The sequence below is a fragment of the Schistocerca piceifrons genome, chromosome 1 (assembly GCF_021461385.2).
Source record: "Schistocerca piceifrons isolate TAMUIC-IGC-003096 chromosome 1, iqSchPice1.1, whole genome shotgun sequence".
In the NCBI taxonomy this organism is placed as follows: domain Eukaryota; kingdom Metazoa; phylum Arthropoda; class Insecta; order Orthoptera; family Acrididae; genus Schistocerca; species Schistocerca piceifrons.
In genome coordinates, this window is record NC_060138.1 from 1,141,693,322 (window position 1) to 1,141,709,730 (window position 16,409).

Sequence of the window (16,409 nt, forward strand, 5' to 3'; positions counted from 1 at the left end):
TGGTGTCTCAGAACTAGTGCGAGTAGTCATTGCCACACAGACAAATCCTGCTGGATGCCGTTTTGGACTTGGTTACTCGGGTGCATGATGCACTGGCAACGGAGCCCAATATTGCTGCTGCAGAAACTAATGATACTGTAGCCATGGCAACAACTTCAGCTCCACGGCGATACATTTCTCCTACGCTCACTGCCTCAGACGCCGACCTGCACCACTTAGTTCAGAACTTGGTCGCGCAGAGTGGCACCCTCATGGCCAAAGAGCAACAGGTACCATAGCAGTAGCAGATCCCGCTACCGTCGAACTGGATCGTGGAACCGGCAACGCTGTACCAGATGTTGAAGCAGTGCTCTGCCAGCGTCGTATGAGCCTATAGGTGGCTACTGGTCGAACCATTCCCGCTTCAGCAGCAAGGCGACAGTTTTGGCCTCCCTGCTCATGCCCAAATTCGAGCTGCGAATAGTCCTACGCACACCCTGCTGCAGTGCAGTATTCTGGCTGGCAGTGCGAAGAACCTCGTGGACACATGTTCCAACTGGTCTGTTATCTTCCAACCTACGCTAAGAGTCCAGCAGAAGGCTGAGGCACTGCCTCTGACCGCGACAAACAATTAAACCTGAAACGTCCCCTTAGGAAAATTAATGAATGTGCTGATAAACCTCTACGTTATTTGACTTTCAAACAGCTGAGCAAAACTGAACGTACTCAGACTTTACTCTCTTTACTTATTCTGATCAACACTAAACTGACACACAATATTTTTAACGCAACGCAATCTGACTTTCAAAAATCCCTACAAAAGAATGGCTCCTGACTAACAATAACCTATACCTTTCATGAATCACTTACCTCACAAAAATCTTCGTTACTCGAACTACTGCAATACAGCGAGCGCCAATACTGCCAGTTAAATAAAAGACTCTAACTACTGAAGGCACTAACTACTGATGGGCATAGTTAGCAAATGAAAGATTTTGATAGAGAACAAACAATGTATTTACCTTAATAGTGTTCAAAAGACATAATGTATGTATCAGTTCATGACATCCAGTATTACAAATTTACTGTCTCTGATGGACACACAGGGGATGCGCTCTCAAAATTCCGCCATCTCACTCCCCACATCCACCACTGCTGGCAGCTCACCTCCAGCTGCGCAACGCTACGCGCTGTTCACATCCAACTGCCCAACACTACAATAGTGAATATTCCAACAATGCCAACCAGCCACAGACTGCACACGACATAGTCATTCATTAGTTTTCCTAAGGGGACATTTCAAACCGTAGAAACGTACGGCATACACAATATAAATTTGGACCTCAGAATGCGCCGTGCATTCGTGCGGACATTCACTGCGGCTGACTTCAATGTGCCGATCTTGGGTGCAGATTTCCTCAGACACTACAAGCTGCTATTCGACGTCGCCAAGGCCCAGCTGATTGATTCAACAACGAATCTGGCGATAGTGGGACAGTGGAGGCAGGTCACTTTCTTCTCCATAAAACCAGAGAAGTCCCCTTGACCATACACAGACATCAGGGACATATTTCCGGAGGTCACTCTCCCGCCTTGTCCACCGAGGGACACTAAACATTCGACGGTCCACTAAGTCATAACTACGCCCAGTAAATCCATCTCATGCCATCCATGTCAACTCATGCCCAATAGTCTCGCTCTTGTAACGGCCGCATTTGAGGCTATGTTGCGACTAAGGCATAGTTTGACCATCTGCCTTACACTTAATCCCCAAGAAAGAAAGTTTGTGACGATCATTTGGGGACTATTGTTGCCTTACATTTTAGCCACTCGTTGGCAGGCTCCGTTATATTTAGCAAAACTGAATGTGTGAAGACGTTCAGGCAGATTGCTGTGGCACCTGAAGACTTTCGGAAAATCGGCAACTGTCGTGCTCTTTGAGCTTTACGAGACCATGTATATGACTTTCACTCTTCAGAATTTTGCCCAGACCTGGCAGCATTTTCTCGACGACCTCCTGATGTACAGAAAGTCGCCCAAGGTCCACTGCCACCACTTAACTACCATCTTTCGGCGCGTTATCGAGGCTGCCATTGTAATTAGCCCCTCAACCTGTATATTTCACGTCACACAAATTGAGTTTCTAGGGCATTTAATCACCCTTAGTGGAGCTACACCACTACCAGCCAAGACATAGATGGTCGTGAACATATTGTGCCCCGGTGGCACAAAGACTTATCCCTCTACATTGGTACAATACATTTTCAGTGTTTTTTAAAGTGCTGGAGATATTCTTTAGGCAGGGGAACCTGTTGTCTGGATTTATCCTAAAAAAAACTTACTTTTCCTACCAATGACAACAGGTATTTGACTATGTGTGGCCCGAGGTTGGAATACATCCAGCAAATAATTGAGGATGTAGGTTGCAAGTGTTAATCTTGGATGAAGAGGTTGGCACACGATAGGTGCACTAAGTGTTAACACATAGAGACAGAGATAAAAAAGGCATCATGAACTACAGTCTCAATTCATTTACACATCATCTGACGTTTAATGTCCGAAGTTCCATTGGCCTGATGAGAAGTACTCTCTGCAAGCAGCCACCACAGCGATTCAGTCTCCGCAGCGGAGGCCTGTTTATACTTCCTCAATTACTCCTCTCTACTTTGTTTATATTTCTGATACCTTATTCAGTTTGTTTACATAGTATGATGTGGACAGGGACTTTTCCTGTTATGAGAGGTCACAAGGAGAACTTCGTACTGTCCTCAAACAGCTGAAGCCGACTGGTTTGTGGCTACTGCTCAAGGCTGTGGCGACATCAGGGCGCCCATGGCGGAAATTTTGCAGCCGTGTCAGACCAATCAAGATACTTTCTTCAGTCGCATAATCACAATGGAAGAGTGCTGGGTGCATCATATGACACCGATCCAAAGCAGCGAAGCAGATAGTGAAACACGTGGATTCATGTTAATATACAGTATAATTAGCATATTAAACGTCTGTAGAATAATGCAAAGCCCCAGAGAATAAATAGTTACGAAAGAAAATGAACAATCTGACTGTGAGTAAATATTCTAATTATTTAGTTCCTTCGGAATCTATTGATTTTGATTATTCATCAAATTCTTCGAATTTGTAGCAGTATAATGTACAGTTTTACGTAATTGCTAGTTTTGCTTCGTTTCATGAAGATGTTGGCACAGGAGAATGTCTTTCATGTAATGGGAAATAAATGTGGAAGATTCTTTTCCCTTTATTCAATTTTTTCTGAGGATTAGTTGTGACATTGTCCAGAAGAACTCGTGAAACTAGTTTTGTCGGTGCATATGTTGTCAGCACCATTGTGGTTTAATGAACAACGCTGTTCTTAATTATAAGTGCCTTTCAATTATCGTGAAGTACATATCTGGCGTAGCGTTTGACAGCTCAGATTCTAGAAATCCAACTGTACAAAAGCGTGGCTACATACGACGAAGGCAGATATATATCGTAATGGCAGTACAATAAACTGGTACAATTAGTCATTGTAATACTGGCACATATATCTATATATATTAAGAACAGGAAGTTTTTGGAGGACGCTGCTATTTCTTATAATGGGGATAACCATAAAGTTTAAATTATCACCTTGAAAAAAAAAATAAAGGCACATAATTCAATTTTTCTTTGCTTACAGGTACATGTCTGGAGTCCTGGTAGACACTGAAATCCCTGCAGCAAAGTACCGGAATATGCCCCTACAAGAGCCAAAACATCATGGTGCATCTCATTGATGAAGTAAAGTTTGGTGCAGGAATTTGTTTTCTGCATCTAAAGGGGAACAACGCTACTAAAATCAGTGCTGATATGGCGGAAGTGTACAACAACTATGCATTTTCAGAGACACAATTAGATTAGATTAGATTTACTTTCATTCCAATTGATCCGTAGTGAGGAGGTCCTCCTGGATGTGGAACATGTCAGAAAAACAACAATACATGACAAATATTTACAACTAAAACAAATAAGCTAATGTACCATTCCACAGGTCCCAAGTGGAATGATCGTCATTTTTAATGAACACTAAGAGTCATTTTACAAATACTAATGCACTGAATTTAAAATAAAAAACGTTTTTTATTTATTTATAAGGTAATAAACATGTAATACAACTACTGTAATAGTTATTTACAATGAACACATTACTGCACTGAAATGGTGCAGAAGTTAGATTATACTTACACACACACACACACACACACACACACACACACAAATTTTCAGTGAACACATTACTGCACTGAAATTGTGCAGAAGTTATGTTGTACTTATATACAAATCAGTTGGTTTTACTAAGAAATTCATCAATGGAGTAGAAGGAGTTGGCCACCAATAAATCCTTTAGGCTTCTCTTAAACTGAATTTAATTGGTTGTTAAGCTTTTTATGGCTGCTGGCAAGTTATTGAAAATGTGTGTTCCTGAATAATGCACACCTTTTTGTACAAGACTAAGTGACTTTAAATTCTTGTGAAGATTATTCTTATTTCTAGTATTGATTCCATGAATTGAGCTGTTGGTTTGAAAAAGTGATATATTTTTAATGACAAATTTCATTAAGGAACAAATATACTGGGAAGCTGTAGTTAGTATCCCTAGTTCCCTAAACAGGCTTCTGCAGGATGTTCTTGAGTTCACACCACATATAATTCTTACTGCACGTTTTTGTGCCCGGAAAACTTTAGCTTGGCTTGATGAATTACCCCAAAAAATAATCCCATATGACATTATGGAATGAAAGTAAGCATAGTATGCCAGCTTTTTCATTTTTATATCCCCTACGTCTGACAAAATTCGCATTGCAAACAGAGATTTGTTAAGACGCTTCAGCAGTTCTGTGGTGTGCTCCTCCCAATTGAATTTATTATCAAGCTGTAATCCCAAGAATTTAACACTGTCCACTTCTTCTATCTTCTTGTCATCATATGTTAGACATATACTCTTGGGACACCCCTTACAAGTTCTGAACTGCATGTAGTGTGTTTTTTCAAAGTTTAGTGACAAAGAATTGGCTAGGAACCAGTGATTAATGTCCACAAATATTTTATTGGCTGATCTTTCTAAGACTACACTTGATTTGCTATTTATTGCAATGTTTGTATCATCGGCAAACAAAACAAACTTGGCATCTGGTAATGTTACTGATGAAAGGTCATTGATATACACAAGAAAAAGTAAGGGCCCCAAAATGGAACCTTGTGGGACCCCACATGTAATTAGTTCCCAGTTGGATGATGCCTGATAGACATGTATCAAGCTCTTTCCTAATAACACCCTTTGTTTCCTGCCAGAGATATAAGATTTGAACCATTTTGCAGCATTTCCTGTTACACTATAATATTCTAGTTTACTTAAAAGGATATTGTGATTTACACAGTCAAATGCCTTTGATAGATCACAAAATATACCAGTTGCCTGCAATTTTTTGTCTAATGAATTAAGCACATTTTCACTGTAAGTGAAGATAGCCTTCTCAATATCAGAACCTTTTAGAAATCCAAACTGTGACTTTGACAGTATGTTATTTGAGATAAGATGGTTATAAAGACGACGGTACATTACTTTTTCGAAAATTTTTGAGAATGCTGGTAACAGTGAAATTGGACGGAAATTTGATGCTATTTCTTTATCTCCCTTCTTAAACAGTGGCTTAACTTCAGCATATTTCAGCCATTCAGGAAATATTCCACTGATAAACGACTGGTTACACAGATAGCTTAATATGTTACTTAGCTCAGAATCACATTCTTTAATTAACTTTGTTGATATTTCATCATACCCACTAGATGTTTTTGATTTTAAAGATTTTATGATGGACATTATTTCTGTTGGGGTAGTGAGGGTCAAATTCATATTATGGAAATTACTTGAAATGTCTGGTCTAAGGTAATCCATAGCAGCATCTACCGAACCTGACAACCCCATCTTTTCAGTAACAGTTATAAAATGTTTGTTAAAAAGTTCTGCAACACTATACACATCTGTCACCAATGTATCATTTACTCTTAATGCTATTTGTTCCTCTTCATGTCTGGTCCTACCAGTCTCCTCCTTCACTATATCCCATATTGTCTTTATTTTGTTATCTGATATGACTATCTTTTCCTTGTAATATATTTGCTTTGACATCCATATTACAGTCTTTAATATTTTGCAGTATTTCTTATAATGTGCTATAGCATCAACATTGGAAATGTTTCGGATTGACAGATACAGTTTTCTTTTTGTTTTACAAGATACCCTTATTCCTCGAGTAATCCATGGCTTCTTTGTAGATTTTCCTCTAACCTTGGTAAGTTTTGGGGGAAAGCAGTGTTCAAATAAGGTAAGCACTTTATTAGCAAAAATGTTATATTTTTCATTCATGCCATGAGCACTGTAAACATCAGTCCAGTGAATGTCTCTGAGGAGTGTCCTAAAATAATCAATTTTTGGCTTACTGATTACCCTCTTGAGCTCAGATTTAACAGATTTTATATCCTGTTCAGTATTAACATTTAACAGAAGGAACTGCATGTCATGGTCTGAGAGGCCATTGGCTATTGGTTTTGTAATATAATTTTGTTCATTGGACTTTTCTATAAAGATATTATCAATGGCTGTTTGTGAGCAAGTGGCTATCCTAGTGGGGAACTTTACTGTGGGAATTAAGTTGAATGATAGTGTTACTAACTCAAATAAGTTCTTATTCGGAGAGTCTTTAAGGAAATCTACATTGAAATCACCAGCAACCACTATTTCTTTGTTTTTGGTTATTAAATGGGCCAGTACAGCTTCAAGGTGGTTTACAAACAGATTAAAGTTACCTGCAGGTGCTCGATATACACTTAATATTATGAAAGATTTTTTGTGAAAATCTAATTCTGTTGCACATGCTTCCATATGCTGTTCTAGGCAAAATTTATGAATGTCTATGTTCTTAAATTTATGACAGTTCCTGATGAATGTGGCAACTCCTCCTTTCTCCATTTCTGATCTACAAAAGTGAGATGCTAACCTAAACCCTGTAACACTTAAAAGTTCTATACCAGTGGTCACATGATGTTCAGAGAGGCAGATTATGTCAGCTGGGTTTGAAGACTCTAATTCATCTATGCATATAGTTAATTCATTAATTTTATTTCTCAGTCCTCGAATATTTTGATGCAATAAAGATAGCTGACATTTCACATTGTCTGAGTTAAAATTGGGTGGAGTTAAAATATCTGCTGACAGTTGAAAATTCTTAACCAATGGCTGTTTATGCTGATGTAATAAGCTGGAATTATGTTTTTTGATTTCTTTTTCAAACTGAAGGTTTGTCTCAGTTCTAACCTCTCTTAAAATTTGCTTTCTTTCTGTCCTCCCTACCCTAAAAAAGGGTCTTTTCTGAATCCTATAACCACTGGTATTTTACCACTCATGACAGTGCCTCCCCCCTTTAACTTTCCTGCTATTTCCCCAGCCAATTTACCCTTCCCCTTCCTGTTGAGGTGAAGGCCATGCCTAGTATAATCCCACCTACTGAGAGAATCAACATGAACCACACCAATGTGTGACCCCGCACCCGACATGAGCAGCCGTTCCAGCTCCAAATTAACTCTCTTGACAGAAGAGTTCAAATGAGGTCGGTCATGGCGCCCAAGAACAGATACAAACTCAACACTAGTATGCTTCGATGCTGATGCAATCTTTGCCAGGTCACACTCTATACTGTACCCAGGATTTCTGTCAATACTGTTACCTGCCCCACCCACTATAACCACGGTGTCTTCCTTAGTGAAATCTTTGCAAAGTGATCCTAAATCCTCTGTCACCTGCTCCAGACCAGCACTAGGTTTAAAAAAATTGGTGACCTGGTATTCTGATCCTAGTTCATCCTGCAAGAGTTGGCCAACACCTCTTCCATGGGAACTACCTAACAACAACACTTTCTTTCTCTTTTCTGATTTCCCTACATTCTTACTTTTCAATCTGCTGCTGAAAGTTTGTTGTGCCCTGTCTACACCTGCAACTGCTTGAGGCTCACCAGCTTCTAACTGAAGCAACAGGTCAAATCTATTTTCCACATTCACCATAAAGCTGTCAGACAAAGTTCTAGGCCTGTTCCTCCTGTTGCCTGTTGCCACTTCCCACCTCTCTTTACCCTTCTCCCTCCTTAACCTGTCAAGATCTCCCCTGGCCTTGTCTAATTCAGCCTGAAGGGCAGCAATTTTCCCCTCCTGTTCCAGTATCTCCCTATCTCTACTACAAATCCTACAAAACCACTGATGAGTCTCATTTACTTCCCCTATTCCCACGCCACTACAGTCACCCACATGGAAAAAACTACAGCACCCATCACACCAAAGCCCCGACCTAACAATTCTACGGCAAGTCAAGCACTTTTCACTCATGATAAACGTAATAGTTGATTAAGAATAAGTCAGTTAAATTACAGATAAACACGAAAATATGGTTACACAAATTTGGCCTATACGCAACTGTGTGTAAACAAAAACAAAAGTGCAAAGTTTCTGAAACAACAAGTTAAACTTTACGCTACTTTCCGGAAATGCTAGTTAAATAATGAAGAGGTAAGCTAAGTTAAATTGCTGGAGAGAGCAAGGAACAACTAAGCGAAATTCTATAGATTTGCTGCAGCAGAACGTAAACAAAAAATACGACTGTACGGTCTTTTCGCGTTTTCTGCTATATTACGTAAAGAAAAGTGAAACCTTTAATGGTACACTTAAACGGCACACTAATACACTTATTTACCACGTAATCAGTACTAATCTATATGTTTTATAATCTAAAATAACTTATCTTTACGAGAACACCAAAACTCGCGCTAGTCGCCTGGCTGCAGGGCTGCTTAGATGTGTTATGACCAGTCGAAACTACAATCAGTTGGCCATAACAGTGGGTTGTTTGATTGCTCTGGGAGATGAATCATTAGACTGCAACACACGAAATATTAGTTGACTTTATTACGTGAATGGTAAAAATATTTACTTACCTTAACAAGAGCGTTTGCCACACAAGTGCTTAAATATTTTCAACTGTCTTTGGCTATTAAAGCATCCCTTGATGGGTATGATCACAAACTCTTCTCTTGAAGTACAATGTTCAACGTTTACAGAAGTACTTTTCCATCGGTTACAAGAATAGCGTCTTAGTCCTACTTTATGATGTTGACTGCTTCAGTGGAGGTCACGAAGTGTGGCAGAGCGCTTCCATGCTCAGCTATGTATTGAACTCCGTATGAAGACGCTACCATTGTGAGAGAGAGGGTGTGTCTGTAGCCTCTTCCATTTGTCGTTGCTGATTGCAGTGGTACCCCGTCGACGTCTGTGGTATCGATGTACGTTGCCGACTCTGGCGTGGTACTTCGATCTCTGGTCGATACTACAGTGCAGAAGGTTTCAGTGTGATAAAACAACTCTGAATCACCAAGAGGAAATTGACAGGCCATCTCTCTCTGAAGAACCAGCAACTACATGAGAAATGGAGGCAAATGCTGACCAAAGACTGGATTATCATAAAAGAGGAACTAGTTAAATCAGCCAAGGATCAGTTTTCAAAACCTTGCACAATGGTTTATAGATGATAAAGATCATCGTGGCCCGCATGGTTCTGCAATTGCTCACACCGATTCAAAAATTCTGACAAACCGAGGCAGCAGCAAAAGGATGCAGCAGAGTTGAGACATTCAAGATGCTTTATTTACTTGGAATAGTGCTGGATGTATGATATATCACCGATCCAAAGGAGCAAAGCAAGTAGTAAAACACTTGGATTCATGACCGCCGAGGAAAGATCTGACCCAGTCATCATCAGGCTTGGTGATATTGAGTGTTTTTGGACTATAATATTATGCTTATAAACCGCAACAGGAGAAATATATCGAAATATCCTGAAGACGTTGACGGAGGCATCAAGGAGTATTGTCTATGGGGGGTTCTATATTGGAGGACAACGTTGCAGCTCATTGTACATGCAGCATAGTCACACAATATGGTTCTCTGGACCGTCAAATTTCTGTATTCTGCGAAGTGCATCCTGTGAGTTCTTCCTCCCTCCTCAGACGAAGAAACGATTGTGTGGCAGGTACTCCCACAGTGACAACGAGTTGGTTTTCGAGGCGGAACGTTTCCTGCAGAGCTCAAATGCAGACATCTACAATCAAGGTCTCCGCCACGTCATCCATCGTTACGAAAAATGTGTCGCAGTGAGCTGTGAGTATGTTCAGCGGGACTGACGCCTTCACCACTTTTCATGCTAACAGCTTGTTTTTTTTCCAGGTGATGACTGAAATTTGCTGATTGACCCTCAGAACTGCATCTTTTCACCTTGCTGTATAAGATTAGCATTAAATGACAAGCATTAAAATGTAAAGAATGTCAGACTAATCCATTGCTACTTACGAAGTACAAGATCGCCGATAAACAAATTTTATTGTCACTTGTACATAGTTGTTAACATTGATAAGATATTGTAATAAATTAATTTTGATCAATATTTTAAAAATGTAGCAAATACAAATCCAACGGCGCTAGTGCGGTACCAGTGTGCCGTTGGTGTTGTCGATAATCCAGTCCACGTAGCTGGAGACACGGGTGCCGACTGAGGGGTACGGAGGGGCAGCACACTCGTAGCTCCAAGACACCATCCCCACAATCTTTCCCTCGTAGAGCAGAGGACCCCCTGAATCACCCTGCAAAAATCACTGGATAAAGCCACCTGTTGTATGCGCAGAAAAACAGAGTATGGAAAGCTATATTCAGACCATTCTTAACTACAAATTTTTTCCACTGAAAGATGAGGGTCTACTGTAGTTCATATCCCTAAATATATGGTATCAGCACTTCAATCAAGATACTGATTACAGACTCCATTTTAGACTATTGTTTTATCAAAACAATGTATAACATACGTTCTGGAATCTACTTTGAGCTTACTTCTGCTAAAATGCAATTTTCAAATAAAATTTAATATACTCGCCCCAATTCATTCTGATCCTAACCTGAGTCACCCTACAAAAATGACTGAATAAAGTTAATTGTTGTATGTCCAGAAAATCAGATAGTGAAAACCTATATTCTGACTATTCTTAACATAACACATATTTTTCTAGTCGAAGGAACTGCAATTTATATTCTTAAATACAGGGTGTTTCAGAAGTGATGGTCAATATTCAGGGATATGACGAAACAAAAGAGGTCAAGTAACCATGGGATCTAAAATGCATACGTTAAGAGCTATGAGCAGTTCTTGATCTACGATACGGTGAAACAAATCTCTTCCTCAGCAAGCTCTTTGCTTTCCACATTTTGGGAAGTGGCAGTATGGGCCAAAAGACGAGAAAAAAGTCAGTAAACATGTGCTCTAAAATGGAGAGCTTAAAAGTTATGAGCACTTGTAAGTAGGCTGTTTATGTGTTTGTATGTTGGCAGCGCTATGTTGCGCTCTGCGTCAATAACTCTGACAGCACTCAGTGCACCGTGTAAGAGACTCTGTGGCTGATCAGACTAGCTGTTGGAGGTGAACAGCCAGCAGTGATGGAAGTTGCGAGTGAGTAGTCAGCACTGATGGAGCTTAGAGGTTAATAATTAGCAGTGTTTTAATCAAAATATTGTTACAATCATTTTACACGATGGATTTCTCAAAACATTGTACGATATGCCTTCTAAAATGTACTTTGAGCTTACTTCTCCTAAAATGTAATTTTCAAATAAATTTACGATATTTGCTCCAACTGGTCCTTATTCTATTTTATAAACTTTGAAATTTTTTTCTGCCACGTAGGAAAGAAAAGTCGCAAATCTAACTTTCAAGTAGTTAGCCTTTTAATTACTTTAATACATATCAGTAATGTCTACTGATATACACTTTTCACTGAGTGAAAGTATGTAACAAGAAAAAACCTGGTTATGTATAAGGATTAATCGTACATTTTAAGAGAATCTTTAACAATTTCGTATATATAACATACGTGATTTAATCTAGTTTTCCGACCTGAAAGATGGACAAACATTAAAGACATCGAATGAAACACAGAATTTAAATAATCAATTTCATTCTGAAATTAATTGTGATTTTGTAACTTCTGGACTTCATACAGACACGAACAACAATATTTGTTCTAGTATGTAATGTTGTATTGTTACTGAAGTATTTCATTTTTTGCAGTTGGTTTAATATTTTTATATTTAACATCATTGTATGTTAGTTTCTTATCCATTTTCAAATGATGCTGCTCACAGCGATATTACAGAAATGCATAGAGAGGAAAAGAAAGTATTGTGAAACAAAGCTTTAGATAATTGAAGAAATTATAAAACAATGTCTTCCTTTGGTGAAAAAACTTGATTCTAATATTCAAATGTCGTCAATAGCAAAAAAAAACCTTCAAGCTGTGCACAGGTATACAGGATGTTCCAAAATGTTGCGCACAAAACTGAAATATTCGATAATTCGATATATGGATCGAAGTAGACCACTTTGGAGCACGAACTTGTGGTCGTGAGAGTAATCCTGGGCCAACGAAAGTTTGCAATGTCAGGAACTAGAAAGACAATCTATGCAAAAACGCAGTGTGTTCAGCAAAGATAAAGTACTGCTTACTCAGCAACGTTCTACATTACAGAAGGTGATCAAAAGCAGACCATCAATTTCAGAACGTTGTAGAAAATCCTGGCACACTCTGCTAAGTGCACCAGGAACTGCATGAACTTCACCAGACCCTGCAAGTATCCGGGCGAAAAGTGAGAGTCGGCAAGTGACGTCAGGTAAACGGGGCTTTTGATTTGTCCCCACAAGAAAACATGATAATAAAATAATAGGTGTAAAATCGGGGAAACGAGGTGGTCATGCAATTAGACCTAACGTTTCAGTCCAACACCTGCAAGCCCTAAAGCCTTCCTCACATGTTACACGACCCAATGAAATTAATGTAACCGCCGCCTATATTCGACGTCGTCGCGCAGTAACTACTCACAGACGGCAGATGGCAGCACTAGAAGTGGAGAGTACATAAAGCGTGTCGATGGGACGCGGAAAAAAGTGCAGTCGTTTTCGTAGTGCGCAAACGAAGGCATTTATCTAATGTCCAACAAAATGAGACGATCGTTGTCTTGCGGGCTAACAGCGGGAGCATTTCTAAGACGGTTAATTTTGTAAACTGTTCACGTGGCGCCGTGATTGAACTCAGCATGACAAAATGGCGATCTACAAGACTGGCGTCGAGGCAACGGTGGTGCACCACGTGCCATAGATGACATGGATGAAAGAGGCTAGGAAGATGTGTACAGGCGAATAGAAGTGCAACTGTGAAACGACTGACAGCACAGATGGACCAAGAGGCTACCAAATGTATCTCCTCAACGACCATTCAGCAATCGTAGTTGCGCACGGGAGTCCCCAACAGTAGCCATTTTCATGCACCAGACCTGACTGCTGTTCATCGCCGAAGAAGGCTTGAATTTGGAGGTCAGTGAGACATCTGGGCATCCACTGAGCAGTGACAGGTGCTTTCCAGGTGAATCACTTTTTATGCTCAATCGGACGAATGATCCTTGGCGTTTAAAGCATGAAACGTTTGAAAGTGAACACTCGCAACACTGGTCAGAAGTTTCCATGGCGGAGGAGGGAGCGTTACGGTCTGGGGAATGGTTTCGTTGCATTCCCTGGGTGATCACGTCATTCTTGAAGGCAAAGTGGATCAACACATCTATCCTTGGGGACCATGCTTACCCCTACATGCAGTTCGATTTTCCTCGGCACGACTGCATCTAACAGCAGGAGAATACAACCTGCCATACATCTCGCAGTATATGTGGTCGATTCGAAGGGCACCAGAATGAGTTTACCGCACTCCAACGGCCACCAAACTTCCCAGATTAAAATCCTAATCGAGAATATGCGAGACACTTCGTTCGTGTCCGCAGCTCGTGGTCGTGCGGTAGCGTTCTCGCTTCCCACGCCCGGGTTCCCGGGTTCGATTCCCGGCGGGGCCAGGGATTTTCTCTGCCTCGTGATGACTGGGTGTTGTGTGATGTCCTTAGGGTAGTTAGGTTTAAGTAGTTCTAAGTTCTAGGGGACTGATGACCATAGATGTTAAGTCCCATAGTGCTCAGAGCCATTTGAACCATTTTGAACTTCGTTCGTTCTGTTCGCGCCATGGATCCTCAGCCGAGAAACCAAGTGCAACCGGACACGCCAATGGAGACAGTACGGCTCCACATCGCTGTCGGTATCTTCCAGGACCTGATTGACTGCCTTCCTGTAAGTCTCGAAGCAGTTAGCCTTGCAGGCTTTTCACAGGTGAACACATTAATGTGACTGGACAGTATACGACGAAATGTGTCTGTTTAACTGATGAAGAGGAGAAATAATCAACTCGCCATTTCCTGTTTCAATTGTCTATCTCCGCACGCACCCTTCTGCATTTTGTTTTCGTGGTCTTTGCTCTAAGTGTATCATTGAAGCAAGAGAATAATCATATAGTACGCAAAATGAATGCTAACTGGACGTCGTTTCACAAGAAGGAAGTCCTCTTTCTTGCAAAGGTGAAAATGTAGCACTCTCGTACTGACTGGATCGATTCGCTACAAAGACAGCAGCATGCTGATCGGTTGCTCCAGTTTCCTCATCCAATTACGAATACTCTAGTAGTTATGGAGAACAAGTCATGTGATATTTCAGCACGGATTCTTCCTGTCATGACACAACATTTTCCCGATGACGACCAATAAAAAATAGTATGAAGTACAAAAGCAAAACCTTCAACAGCCAGGATCGATAACTAATTTTATTTACGATGATCAGTTTCGGCAAATCTAAGTTGCCGTCATCGGATCTGTAACGCACGTCGATCGAAAATACAAGCATAAACAGGTGAGATATAATAGGTTGGTGTACAGATTTAAACAACATGGATATATAAAACATACTTTATGCAAGTACACATCAATAAATCTCCATCACATGTGCACTATATTGTGTCAAACCGAAACTGATCATTACATGAACAGGAAGTAAGTGATGCATCGGCATGCCAGCAATACAGCAGCATTTACATAAAGTATCATGTATATTGCACCGACTGCACAAGCTTATATCTACACAGCACATGAAAGACGAGTGAGAATCACAAGTCAGAAGGAAAGATATTACGAACTACAGAAATGCAGTCGTAACGTATAAAGCACAAGCAAAAAGTTGCCTCCAGGGAGTGCACAAAACAATGCGATATACATGAACGACTTTTAATAGTACACCCATTGAACTTTGTACAATACCTTATTAAAAATTAAACATAATTCCTTCTGAAAAATGAACGATTTAGGTTAGTTACAAAAAAATCATCACAAAACAAAGCAGGCTGTCTCCTTCATCTTGAAAACAAAAAAGTGAAAATCTTTATCTCATGATGATCATTATAACTCTTTAATAGTGAGTATGTCCTCCCCACATAAGGATGAGTTCCTCCACTCTGCGAGGCATGCTGTGGGGAGACCATCAAGTTTATCTTGGGGTGAGAGGTCCCGGTCCTCACAGGCAGATTCAGTGAGGTCCTGAAGATTGTCAGGTGGATTCGGACGCTGCGCAATGGCCACGTGCTCAGTTGCATTCGTGTCTGGGGACTGTGCTGGCCAATGCATTGGTTGATGTTTGGTCTTTGAAGGTACCGAGACACTGCTAGAATAAGGCGCGGTCTTTCTTTGTCATCGACTAGGACGATGTTGTCACCGGCTTCACGTCCGTAGGGCCTTTTGGAGTATCGGAGACCAATCAAATTGTCGTAGATGAGAAATTAGAGGGGTCTGCTGTTCCATCATTATTGCTGTCCACAACATCACACTTCTTCCTGCAAACGGGTAGACTTCCTGAACGTATCGGGGTTCTTGGTGTCGTCTAGCCCTTCTCCAAACGCGAACACTTCTAGTGGCCAGACGCAAACCAGTCCTGGTCTCGTCAGCAAACGTGACATTATTCCATTCTGCAAGGCTCCAATGTTGATGTGCAAGAGCCCAGGCCCTTCGAATGCCTAGGTTCCGTTGGTTCAGTGCAAAACTTCTCATTGGTCTTCTGGGATGAAAATCGCCCTGATGCTATCTTCTACGCTCCGTTTGGTATGGGATACGAATCTCTGTTGCCCGGGGGAAATAATATCCACTATTCGTCCAGCTGATGTTGGGCGCCTGCGACCTGACAGTTAGAGGTAACGATCCTGCATTGGTGATGACCGTTGCGAGATATGTCGTTCACATTTCCCGTCTCTCTGTATTTTTTCCGCGTCTTAGACGCACCACTTTGAGTGACACGTAACCGATCGGCAACATGTTGCTGAAAGTAAAGCTACTGTCCTGACTCTATCAAACTGTTGTATTTCATTACGTGGCATGTTACTGCAGTGCTCAACACA

The 16,409-nt window shown here is 40.7% G+C and overlaps 1 protein-coding gene across 1 annotated transcript in view; it reads right to left on the bottom strand.

Moving 5' to 3' along the window:
• Window positions 1–10,420: 10,420 nt before the first annotated feature.
• Window positions 10,421–16,409, bottom strand: part of LOC124795010 (trypsin-3-like) — a 46,146-nt gene continuing 40,157 nt past the window's right edge. The window contains exon 5 of the mRNA XM_047259185.1: window positions 10,421–10,697. Coding sequence (XP_047115141.1) covers window positions 10,536–10,697 — 162 coding nt within the window. The 3' untranslated portion in view covers window positions 10,421–10,535. The remainder of the gene's footprint in view (window positions 10,698–16,409) is intronic.